At 59.0% G+C, this 12,051-nt stretch overlaps 1 protein-coding gene across 3 annotated transcripts in view; it reads left to right on the forward strand.

Moving 5' to 3' along the window:
- The window catches only part of CACNA1I (calcium voltage-gated channel subunit alpha1 I), a 134,847-nt gene that overhangs the window by 99,361 nt on the left and 23,435 nt on the right, over window positions 1-12,051 (forward strand). For all 3 annotated transcript variants that reach the window (XM_053226824.1, XM_053226825.1, XM_053226823.1), the window contains exons 11-18: window positions 6,433-6,584; window positions 7,242-7,427; window positions 7,705-7,822; window positions 8,561-8,716; window positions 9,187-9,280; window positions 10,280-10,482; window positions 11,151-11,621; window positions 11,923-12,023. In XM_053226824.1, the coding sequence (XP_053082799.1) occupies window positions 6,433-6,584; window positions 7,242-7,427; window positions 7,705-7,822; window positions 8,561-8,716; window positions 9,187-9,280; window positions 10,280-10,482; window positions 11,151-11,621; window positions 11,923-12,023 (1,481 nt within the window). The remainder of the gene's footprint in view (window positions 1-6,432; window positions 6,585-7,241; window positions 7,428-7,704; window positions 7,823-8,560; window positions 8,717-9,186; window positions 9,281-10,279; window positions 10,483-11,150; window positions 11,622-11,922; window positions 12,024-12,051) is intronic.

Genomic DNA, 12,051 nt, shown 5'->3' on the forward strand with positions numbered 1-12,051 from the left:
TCAACCGACTGAGCCACCCAGGTGCCCCACCCACATCTTTCTTTAACATTTATTTATTTTTGAGTGGGTGAGAGAGAGTGCGCAAGCTTGAGCAGGGGAGGGACAGAGAGAGAGGGAGACACAGAATCCGAGGCAGGCTTCAGGCTCCGGGCTGTCAGCACAGAGCCTGACACGGGGCTCGAACCCATAGAGCCATGAGATCACGACCTGAAGCGAAGTCGGACGCTCAACCGACTGAGCCACCCAGGCGCCCCTGAACCCACATCTTTCTGTGGCGAGACTGACACCCCCACGGGGTTCAGAATGTGGCACCCCCCTTTGCTTTCCTGCCGCCCGCTTTCTGCGGAGGCCCTCCACCCACCCACTGCGCCCCGTGATGGGCCACACTCTCATTTCCCTCTTCATTAGCTCTCCAAGCGCTGGCTTCATTCAATTTCCTTAAATGCGGCCCCTGGGGCTGCAGCGACACTCTGTTTGGAGCTGCTGGTTTGCCAGCCACTCCAGCTTAATTAAAAAGGTCTCTGGGGAAGACCAGGGGGAAGGCTGTCTGCAGGGTAAAGCTGGTGAGAGAGGCAGCCCAGACCTCCTGGCCTAGGGCTCAGGCTCCTGGCCTTTCCTGGCCTAGTCTTGCCGGTGGGGTGGGGGCAGAAGCCTGGCTGGGCCAGCGGTCCCAGAGGGGGTCTCGTGGGGAAACAGTGATGTTGGGGTCCTGGCTCTAATTTCTGAGCGGCTTGTCACGGTGCTGCCTGGGCACGGTTCCCACCAGGGGCTTGTGGGAACCGGCTTGCGAGAGCCAATTTTCTGTCACTCGGGAACTTTGAAAGCCTGATTTTAAACAGTTGGTAGCTTGGAATTGGCCATGGTGGGAGTCTTTACACCACAGAAATTGGCATATGCTACAGATCAGGGCCACTTTTCAGAGGCCTGTTTGCCAGGGTTCTGTGGGCCGCGGCCCCTCCGCCTCCCCACCAGCCCGATCTCAGGGCCTCCCTGCCTGGCCTGTACCCTGCTCGCCCCCTGCTGCCCCTGCCTGGGCTCCTTCCCTGGTTCTGCCGCTGACCAGCAGGCGGCCTCGGGCAAGTCACTTGGCCTCCCTCAGCCAGCAGCTCCGTCTGTAACCGGCACCCGGACCCTCTGCACAGAGAGGCTGGGAGGGTTAAATGCGTTAAGAAGCCCAGCACGTAGTAGGTGCTCACTAATTTGCAATCATTTATGAGTCTTCTGTTTGAACCTCACATCACCACCCTTGGGGTGAATTTACCTCCTGCTGTCTGGAGCCTCAAAAAATTAATGAATTTTAAAAAAAAGTGAGGGGGAGGGAGAATTTTTTAAAATGTTCTTTTTAAAGCAGCCTGGAGTGGCAGCCATTGTTCTGCTGAGCGCAGCGTGGGGCCTGCTCGGGGCCTGCTGGTATTTTTGCCCCACTCCTCTCTGCTCCCAGACGTGGCTTGGCGGGGAAACGATCCGCCCCCGTGTTTATTTTGAGCAGCCCCGTCTGAGGTGGTGCCTGCAGAGAGAGGTGGCCCAGGGCCACTGGGAGGCCGGGAGAGTGGGGAGGAGGAGGAGAAGGAGAAGATGGGTGAACGCGCACAGCCCCTTTCCTGCAGGGGTGGAGACCGTGGAGGGGAGGCATCGCAGGGGCCTGGCAGGGGCCTGGCAGGGAGACTGGCGCGGCCATGGGGACAATAGGTAGTGACCGTGGGGCACAGCCTGGGCATTGCTCTCTTACTCCATCCGCCACCCCTGCCTCTGTGGTCTCAGGTGCTCAAATGAGAGGTGAGACTGCAGGTGTCTCTGGCCAAAGTGGCCATTGCTACCCAGATCACAAGGGGTTCCCACGTCTCTAGGTTCCTCATGGTCAAAGATGCTGTTCCTTGCAGGGACTGGCCTGGGAGGCGGTGACAGGTAAAAGGGGGGGGGGTCATCCAGGCAGGGGCCTGCTTGTGACCCATGAGGTGGTCAGACGGGGCTGAAGTCTGCTCTTTGGCTGAGGCTACATGACAAGCAGGCGGATGGGGTCAGATTCCTCCATCATTACTCACTGTCATGTGTTGCCATATTTCTTCCCCTTGTGATCCTCATGGCTGCCCGATGGGGCAGGCAAGGCGAGTGTCTCATATCCATTGAGCAGATGGGGAAACTGAGGCATGCCCAGGTGATATGGTGAGCAACTGAGAGAGCAGGGCTCCAGGATGCCAAGGTGGAGGTGGAGGTTCCACAAAGCAGACAGGAGGCAGGGGGGGAGGTCTGGGTGGGGAAGCCTTGCTCCCGGGAGCAGTCCCTATGGCCCCCTTCTTCCTCCCCCGGCACTCACCTCTCCAGGCGCATGACTCCTCCCAAGGCGGGCAAGGCTGCCCTCAGTCCCATCCCATCCTGGAACTGAAGGAGGTCACCAAGTTGGACAACAAGAAACAGAGGGCTTGGCTGGATGGGCAGCAGGGATGGGGTGCAGGAAGCCCCCCGGGGCCGGCTAGGGCATGTCCACTGGCCCCTACTCACAGGAGAGTGCATTCAAGGCCTCCAGACCAGTGGATGGGTCAAAGCAGTCTTTATTTTCCCTTCTGCAGCCCCCTCATCACTGCTGACCCAGGTCTGGGAGGACTCTGGGAAGAGGAGGACAGGCTGGCTTAATGCCCAACATTCCAGCTCTGTGGGCGCTTAGGGGAGAGAGCCAACATGGGCTGCAATCAGGGAAGCCTTCCCAAAGGCAGTGGCACGGGCAATGGCTCCTGAAGGTTGACTAGGAGTTCATCGGTGAGACAGAGGAGGGACAGGTACAGGGACCAGGAGCTCAGGCATTCCCCCAAAGGACCCTGAGCCCTCAAGGAGGATGTGCACAAAGGGCAGGAGACAGCCTGGGAGGCTGGTGAGGGGCTATCCATCCACAAAGTGCCTCAAGGCAGTGGAGAGCCACGGAAGGCTTCTAAACAGGGTAGCGACATGTCTGTACTGAACTGGATCGTCAAGTCAGAAGAGTGGGGCAGGTGATGCCGTCACAGCCATGGGGATGGGGACAGGCCAGAGGGAGAATACCTGTGATTCAGGTTGAGATGTGATTCCGCCACTGCCTGGCCCTGGCCCTGGGCAGTCACTTCCCTCTGAGCCTGTTTCCCCCTCTAGAAAATGGGGATACTATAGGGTAACGTTTGAGATTTAGATGAGATAATTCATAGAAGGTGCTTAGCACCGACTGGCACGTGGGAGACGCTTAACACCGGCTGCCATTATCATCATGGGATGGTACCGGGCTCCAGGGGTTCCTGCGGACAGCTTAGGGACTCCTGCCCACCAGGGCCCTTACGCACCCCTGCAGAAATGGCCAGCCTTGTGCCTCCAAGCCTGGCATGGGGCCAGAAGGAGTGGGCCCCTGCCCCTCTCCCTCCACTTTGGGCCTCCAGGATGTAGTCCCTCCTTACCTGCCCTCGCTCCTCCTGCCTTAGCTCAGCATGGTGTTCTGCCCTTTTTCACCCCGTTCCACTGGGGTCTTGGCCACCTCCAGATGCCTCTCTGCAGCCTCTGCCTGGCGGTCTGTCTGCCTGCTGTCTCCCACTTTCCTGGCTCCTGCACGGATGCCCGCAATGTCATGATCCTGGTCCCTTATTCTGTTTTTATCTCTGTTTTTCTTTCTGCCTCATGTCTCCACACCCCACCTTTGCCTCTCAGTCGCCGTATCTATATTTGTCTGTCCGTCTGTCTCTCCATCTCTCCCCCCCCCGCCCCGTCCGTCTTCACATACCCTCCCACCTCGGTCTCACAATACAGAATAGCCTGCGTTCATCTGTCTGTCTCCCGCTCGCTGTCTCTCTCCCAGAAAAATGCCTGCGGGAGTGATGGATGGTCCATTAGAGAAAGATTAACAGGTGTGCACTTGACTAGAGAAACAGCTGCTGCAAGTGGGGGGGGAGGGGCGGGCACGCGGGTGACCTTTCCGGAGAGCGGTGGCCTCCCCAGCACTCGTGGGCGGGAGTGTGTGTGTGCAGCGCGTGTGGCCCCGAGCTGAGTGGCCGCCATTACGGACTGTCAGCGGCCACACTTCTCATCCCCGCTGATCTCGTGGTGGCAGGTTGGGAAATTGGTGGCTTGGCTCGGCCGGGGATGCCGGGCCCCAGCCCTCCCCCCCCCCCCCCCCCCCCGTCTCAGGGTCCCACTTCCCTTTCGGGACCATTTTGTGAGTCAAATGTAATTACAGATGGAAACGGGGCCTTCTTTTATCGGGGCTTGAGAGGACTTGGCAGTTTTATTAGGTTTCCCGGGCACGAGGCGGAAGGGCGGTTCTTTTTTTCTCTTCTCCTTTTAACCCAAACGGAATCACAGTCGGGCCCCGAAGGTGCCCTGTCGCCTGGTGGAGGGGCTGGGCTGGGGCTGGGGGTGCTGATGGTTGGCAGCTCTCCCCGCCCCCCCCCCCCCAATCTTGCTCTGGCCGGTCCCTCTGCCCAAATACCTTCTCTTTTCCTCCCTCTCGCTGGGTTCCCCCTCTCAGCTTTGAGGGCTCTGCTGAGATGTCACTTCTTCCAGGAAGGTGCCCCTGCAGGCACCTGACTGCAGGATTACTGTTCCCTCAAAGCTCCCTCACCTTTCTCTGTTTTTAGCACCTACGGCTGTTTGTCAGCTCGGGGGGTTGGGCTTTGCCACCGGAACCTGCGCTTCTTGGGGGCGGGGAGGATGCCCTGATGCATTCACCACTGGCCATCCTGGGTAGCACGCGCCCAGCCCACCGTGCTCAGCTCACCTGTAGAATGCATGCAACAATGAACGAGCGGAGGAGAGGACAGATGAGTTCAGGTGGAGTTTCTGTTGTGTGTGATGGAGAGCAGTTTGGAGTCTGATTTTGTGGCTCTGCTGCCTCCTGGCTGGGTGGCTCAGGGCGAGTCAGTTCACCTCCCCGAGCCTCAGTGTCCTTATCTGAAAAACGGAGGCACCAGCAGATTGTTGGAGGCGTCCGTAATTGTGCCGGATGTCAAGCTCAGTGCGCATGCTCAGGCCTAAAAAATGGCCCTTCCCCTCTCTGTGATTCAGGCTTGTTGGTGAACAGAAACCCGGCACTTTCACAGTCCTAGAGAGAGAAGGGAGGCGCTGGAGCCCCGTATGGCTCTTAGCGGGGAGCCCTGGAATGAATATCATCTTACTCCACCCCCTCGTTTTATGGATGAGAAAACTGAGGTTGGGGGGGAATGTCCCTAGACCCCTGTCTCCTAGTCATGGCCTGTAGTGTGGTCTGTTTGGGATTCCAGGGTTGCTCGGATGGTTCCGCTTATACGGGTGTCTCTTGCTGCTAAAAACCAGGAGGGAAACAGCTCCAGGGTCAGAAGGTGCTAGTCTCTTTCTGATCAGCCGGTGACTTTAACCCTTGTCCTCTCTGGGCTCTAGTGTCTTCCCCTGAGAAGTGTGTGAAGCCAGCCCCCTGGACCAGGGTGCTCGCAGACATTAAAGAGTTGGGTGGCACACAGTAGGCGCATGGTCTCTGTCTTCCCTTCTCAGGGCACAGTGGTCTCCAGCCACCCACAATCCTGACGTGGCCATTGCTGGGGAAGGGGAGAGTGGGGAGGGCTCCGTCGGGGGGTCTGCACAGGCAGAGGTTAATGGTGGGAGCCTTGGAGGCAGGCTGCCTGAGTTCAGATACCGGCTCTGCCTCTTACCAGCCCCACAGCCGAAGGCAGGGGCTGGCCTTCTCCGAACCTGCTTCTTCATCTGCAAAATGGACTCTTATGGGATTAAGTGACACGACGCCTGTAAAGTTCAAAAAAACAGGTCCTGTGTGTGGTAAGTGCTTCCTAAGTGGGATAGGGTCATGGGCAAACAGGGGTCATGGGCAAACAGGGAGTTTCTGGCGTCGACTGGCCTGTCTTCTTGTCTTGCTCTGCATCAGCTTCCAAGACTCCTTCCTCCCTCCCTCCCTCCTTCCTTCCTTCCTTCCTTCCATGTTTATTTACTTGAGAGAGAGAGAGAGAGAGAGAGAGAGAGAGAGAGAGTGAGCAGGGGAGGGACAGAGAGAGAGGGAGACACAGAATCTGAAGCAGTCTCCAGGCTCTAAGCTGTCAGCACAGAGCCCGATGCGGGGCTTGAATTCATGAACCACGAGATCATGACCTGAGCTGAAGTCAGACGCTCAACCCACTGAGCCACCCAGGCGCCCCTTCCAAGCCTGCTTTCTGATAGGTCCCCTCAGTGTGCAGTACCAGCATCGTTTCCAAATGTGTGGAAGGCCAGCCCCGTGGGGTCCCCCCATGTCAGTGGACTCTTAATGACAGCAGAGGTACAGCAGAGTTGTGAGGCTCTCAAGGCCGTTGCGGTCCAGCGAAGAAATTGACCTGCCAGCTCACTCAGCCTCCCCGCCTCCCTGGGGGTCCTGCAGCCAATGAGCGTCCACAGAGGATCCATGGCTGTGCTCTGGCCTGACCGGGGTCCCCGTTCCCTGTCCCTGCGCCCCCACAGCCTGAGGAGCTGACCAACATCCTAGAGATCTGTAACGTCGTCTTCACCAGCATGTTCGCCCTGGAGATGCTCTTGAAGCTGGCCGCCTTCGGGCTCTTCGACTACCTGCGCAACCCCTACAACATTTTTGACAGCATCATCGTCATCATCAGGTGCTGCCCCTGCTGCCAGCGGGCTGGGGGCCCGGAAGCAGAGTGGGGAGGGGGGCGGGGAAATCTAGTGCCCTGTCCCCCGCCGGTAAACAAAGCATGTCCGGGCACAAAGGAAATCAATTGCGCAGAAACCCAGTTCTCGAATATTTACAAATTTGTCCTCCAGTAACATACGTGCTCTAGATTAATGCATTAAGTAGCAAGATCCAGCAGCAGGTCTCGGGACTACCGTCATCCCAAAGAAAGGATGGGTATAAATAGTGTTTGGGAATATGTCCGTCAGCTGTTGTAAGATATAAAAACAGCGGTTTTGATCGGTCAAAAAGCCATAAAGATTGCTCATTCTCTGTGGCTTGTTTTCATTCATGATCTAAAGAACGGTAAATCTCGTGGAGAGGTCAGTGGCCTTCGTAGACCTCCTGAATCCTAGCCAGAGACTGCTCATGGGGGGTGTCCGTGGACTCCAGGTCAAGAGCCCCTGGTTTGAGCATGCCCTGGAGCAGCGACGGCCCGTGAAACATGTTATTTGTGGGATGAATGAATGAGTGGATGTTCTCCATCTCTCTGCCCCCCCACTGGCCTCCCCTTGCCCTCCCCTCCCTCTGCTCTGCCCTCCGTTGAACGCTCCTGCCTCTCTCCCCTGCTGCCTCCTCCCAGCATCTGGGAGATTGTGGGGCAGGCGGACGGCGGCCTGTCGGTGCTGCGGACCTTCCGGCTGCTGCGGGTGCTCAAGCTGGTGCGTTTCATGCCCGCTTTGCGGCGCCAGCTGGTGGTGCTCATGAAGACCATGGACAACGTGGCCACCTTCTGCATGCTGCTCATGCTCTTCATCTTCATCTTCAGGTGAGCCCTGCCCACCCTGGGGAGGGCCGGAGCCTGGGGCGGGATTGGGAGGGGGGGGACATGGCTGTTTGAGCTTCTCCAGGTGCCACCCTGGACCTGGCTGCGAGTCCTGATGCATCACTGAATCCCCTATGGCTCTGAGCGAGGACTTGCCCTCTGAGCTTCAGCGTTGGCTTCTGTAGAACGGAACCAGCGCTGCCCCTGCCATCTTACCCGGCCGTTCTGAGAACGACACAAGGTGGGTGGGTCCCTTGAGCCACCCCCATTCCTCCCCCAGCATCCTCGGGATGCACATCTTTGGCTGCAAATTCAGCCTCCGCACGGACACAGGAGACACGGTCCCCGACAGGAAGAACTTTGACTCCCTGCTGTGGGCAATCGTCACAGTGTTCCAGGTGAGCAGCAGCACGTGTTCACGTATGTCAGGGGAAGGGGTTTCTCCCAGGACCGCCGCTTGGCTTGCTTTTCAGAGGTGCCGCTCGGAGAATCCAGAGAAGGGGGGTGGCTCGCCAGGGAGGCCCCTCAACTCCGGGCTCCGGCAGGCAGGTGTGGGTGCGGGGTCAGGCTGGCACTGCATTGGCTCTGGGAGCTGACTGGCCACCTGGTGCCCATCTCTGCCCCTCCACCCCCGCCCTAAGACCTGGGTGCATTGGGATTCTTCCCTGAGGCTATTTTCTCGCCATGGTTAAATGAGTGTGCACGGGTCTGGGGGGCAGAAGGAAGAAGGGTGGGCTCGTGGAGGGGCCGGGGGCGGGGGGGCGCGCGAGCAGATAGCAGACAGAACAGAGAGGATAGGGCTGTGGGAGCAGCCAGGAAGGAGCACCCATCAGCAGGGAGTGAGAATCAGGGCAGGAGGTGGGTTGTGGGCCAGCGGGGTGGGGGGCGGGGAGGCAGTGGGCAGCGCAGTGTGTGAGTGAGGGGCACGGGCTGTGCCAGGTGGGCACACTGCCAGCTGGGGCCGTGTCACGTGAGGTCCCTGGGTGTGCTGGGGCACGTGTGAGAGGGTGCTGTAAGTGCGCACGGGCTGTAGGGTGCCTTCAGGCTCCTCCACCCGGTGGATGCCTTCTGCCCTTGGGCTGGGCCGGGGCCTGGGGGTACCCCAGGGCTGACCTGTGCTCCCCCTCCCCCCACAGATCCTCACCCAGGAGGACTGGAACGTTGTCCTCTACAATGGCATGGCCTCCACCTCCCCCTGGGCCTCCCTCTACTTTGTCGCCCTCATGACCTTTGGCAACTATGTGCTGTTCAACCTTCTGGTGGCCATCTTGGTGGAGGGTTTCCAGGCAGAGGTGAGTGCGGCCCTGGCAGAGGAAGCACCCGCATGGGGCCTGGACCAGGCTGGGTGGGGGAGGGGTCTGGATGGGGGAGGGCTGCAAGTCAGACATCTAGCAGGGAACACTTTCCGAAGGAGGGGGTTGTCAATTAGGTGGTGAGCTTCCGGTCACAGGAAGCATGCAAGTGGAGGCTGCAACAGGATCCTTGTCTCTCCCTCGGAGGTGTAGGACAAGGTCTCTCCATCTCTGAAATTCTAAAGCCCCCGAGATCTGGATCCTGCCTCCTCCTTTCTTTGAGGTTTAGGGGTTACTTGCAGTCAGGCGGGTGTGGGCTTATGGGCTCGGTCCTCGTTAGCTTCTCACTTTCCTTTTCTGAGGCTCTGTTTCCCTGTCTGTAAAATGGGCATGAAAGACCCATTGAAAAATTCAGGAGGGAGGGAAGGGCTGAGCCAATGTGCATTCCAACAAGAGGGATGGTCTCCCAGGGTGACGCCAATCGCTCCTACTCGGACGAGGACCAGAGCTCATCCAACATGGAGGAGTTCGACAAGCTTCAGGAGGGCCTGGATAGCGGCGGAGGTAAACAGGTCTCCGCTGTCACCTGGGGGACCAGGACCCTTCCCCAGAGAGATCCAGGGGGGCTCAGGGCTCAGCATCAGCTTTCCCCTTAAGCCCAGGCTCCAGGACCACTCATTCTCTGTGGTTTGTTTACATTCATAATGGAAGGAAACAGGCAAATCCCCCAAAAGAAGTCAGTGACATTCATAACCCTCCTGAGTTCTAGCCACAGAGGTAAGTGCACTTCACCCTCACCCCTCCATGGTGTGGCCTGTTGGGAAGAGACAGCCTCAGGCCCCAGGACTCCTGGCTTCTGGTCCTGTTTGGTCCCATGGGGCAGCTTGGAACAAGCCTCCCCAACCCATGGCCAGTGTCCTCCTTGAAAACCGGGCTGTACCATTTTTGCCTTGCTTCCTAAAGTGGGCCCAGGAGTGAGGTTTCTATGATGGGTGAACACAGCCTGGCCCTGAATACAGGAGGCGGGGGATCCACTCACCCAAAAAGAAAGCTGACACGATGAACGCTGAGTAATGTGTAGACATGTTGAATCACTGGGGCACCTGGGTGGCTCAGTCGGTTAAGCATTTGACTTCAGCTCAGGTCATGATCTCACAGTTCGTGAGTTCGAGCGCCGCATCGGTTTCTGTGCTGACCGCTCAGAGCCTGGATGGAGCCTACTTCGGATTCTGTGTTTCCCTTTCTCTCTGCCCCTCCCCCGCTTGTGCTCTGTCTCTAAAAAAATGAATAAACGTTAAAAAAATGAAAAAAAAAAAGAAATGTTGAATCACTACCTTGTACATCTGGAACTAATATAACACTGTATGTCAACTGTGCCGAATTAAAATCAAAAACTTAATAAAAAAAAGAAAGCTGAGAGCTGTGCAGGAAGGGTCCAACGGGGAAGGTGGGGGAAGTCTCCCCAGAAAAACTCTCTATTTCTGTTCCCATCCATGTCTGTCTCATGAATTCTTTCGTTCTTATTCTATTTGCCCCTCTTTCCGTCTCCATCTCACCCTCCAGATCCTAAGATCTGCCCAATCCCCATGACCCCCAATGGGCACCTGGACCCCAGTCGCCCACTGGGTGGACATCTGGGCCCCCCCGGGGCTGCGGCACCTGCCCCCCGCCTCTCACTGCAGCCGGACCCCGTCCTGGTGGCCCTGGGCTCCCGCAAGAGCAGCGTCATGTCACTGGGGAGGATGAGCTGTGACCAACGCTCCCTGGTGAGTCCCTGAGGGGTGCTCTGGGTGGGTGCTTCCTGCTGGGGTGTATGGGGAGGGACCCTGGGGAGAAGTGCCTGTCAGTCTAGCCTCAGGCTGGTGCCCAGGTGTCGGGGACCAGACTCTCCAGCTAGAACCAGGCAGGGACCATGTGTGTTGCATTCTTGAGTGCCTAGTGCCAGAGTAGGGCCTGGCAACAAAGAATGAATGAATGAATGAATGAATGAATGAATGAATGAATAGTGCCAGTGCGTCCGGTGTGGAGAACTGGGTTTTTATCGTGGCCACACTGCAGACGGCAAAGAGCTGGGCTTTGGGGTCAGACATACGAGAGTTCAAATCCAGCCTCTGCCACTTTCAAGCTGTGCGGCCATGAGCAAGCCCTCTCTGAACCTGTTTCCTTACCTGTAAAGTGGGAAGACTACCCTAACGTGCTCTGGCTTGCTCAAGGGAAGTGAGGTGGCAAGAGGAGATATAACCACACCCTAGAGGCGCCCACACATCCATGGATGCAGATGGAGTGACAGCCGGGCAGGGAGAGGACCCCTGGGGTCTAGCCTGTTCTGTCACCCACCAGCCAGGCCTCAGCGGGTGTGCAGGCTGCCTCCAGTCACAACAGTGGGTCGCGTGTGTGTGGCGGGTGCGCTGACCCGAGCCCGGCTTCCTTCCAGTCCAGCTCCCGGAGCTCCTACTACGGGCCGTGGGGCCGCAGCGGGGCCTGGGCCAGCCGCCGCTCCAGCTGGAACAGCCTCAAGCACAAGCCGCAGTCGGCCGAGCACGAGTCCCTGCTCTCGGCGGAGCGCGGTGTAGGTCCCCGGGCCTGCGAGGGCCCCAGGGACGAGGGCCCGCCGCGCGCTGCGCCGCTGCACGCTCCGCACGCCCACCACGTGCACCACGGTCCCCACCCGGCGCACCGGCACCGCCACCACCGCCGGACGCTGTCCCTCGACACCAGAGACTCGATGGACCTGGCCGAGCTGGTGCCCGCCGTGGGCACCCACCCCCGGGCGACCTGGAGGGCGGTGGGACCGGCCCCCGGGCACGAGGACTGCAATGGCAGGATGCCCAGCATCGCCAAGGATGTCTTCACCAAAATGGACGACCGCCGGGATCGCGGGGAGGACGAGGAGGAGATGGACTACGTGAGCGGGCGCGGGGTCTAGGGGCGGGGCCCGGGGCCAGAGTCCAGGGGTACAGGGGCGGGGCTAGAGTGGGAGGGGACTCAAGGAGGGCGGGCAGGGGGCGGGGCCGGAACTGCCCACCCCAGCGACCCGCCCCGCTGGTAGAGGAGACCTCTTAGCCTTCCCTGGGCGGGGCGAGGGTTCTGTTCTCCTGGGAGAGGCGGCCGGTGGCCCCAGTTTGGTGTTTGACCACCGGGGTGGGAGGAGATGCGCAGCTCTGCGCAGCGCCGACCCGTCTGCACTCCCATCTTGGCCTTGCCAGACCCTGTGCTTCCGCGTCCGCAAGATGATCGACGTCTATAAGCCTGACTGGTGCGAGGTCCGCGAGGACTGGTCTGTCTACCTCTTCTCCCCTGAGAACAGGTGGGCGAGGCCAGGCTCGGTGTGAGGT

Source organism: Acinonyx jubatus, chromosome B4, assembly GCF_027475565.1.
Source record: "Acinonyx jubatus isolate Ajub_Pintada_27869175 chromosome B4, VMU_Ajub_asm_v1.0, whole genome shotgun sequence".
Classification (NCBI taxonomy): Eukaryota; Metazoa; Chordata; class Mammalia; order Carnivora; family Felidae; genus Acinonyx; species Acinonyx jubatus.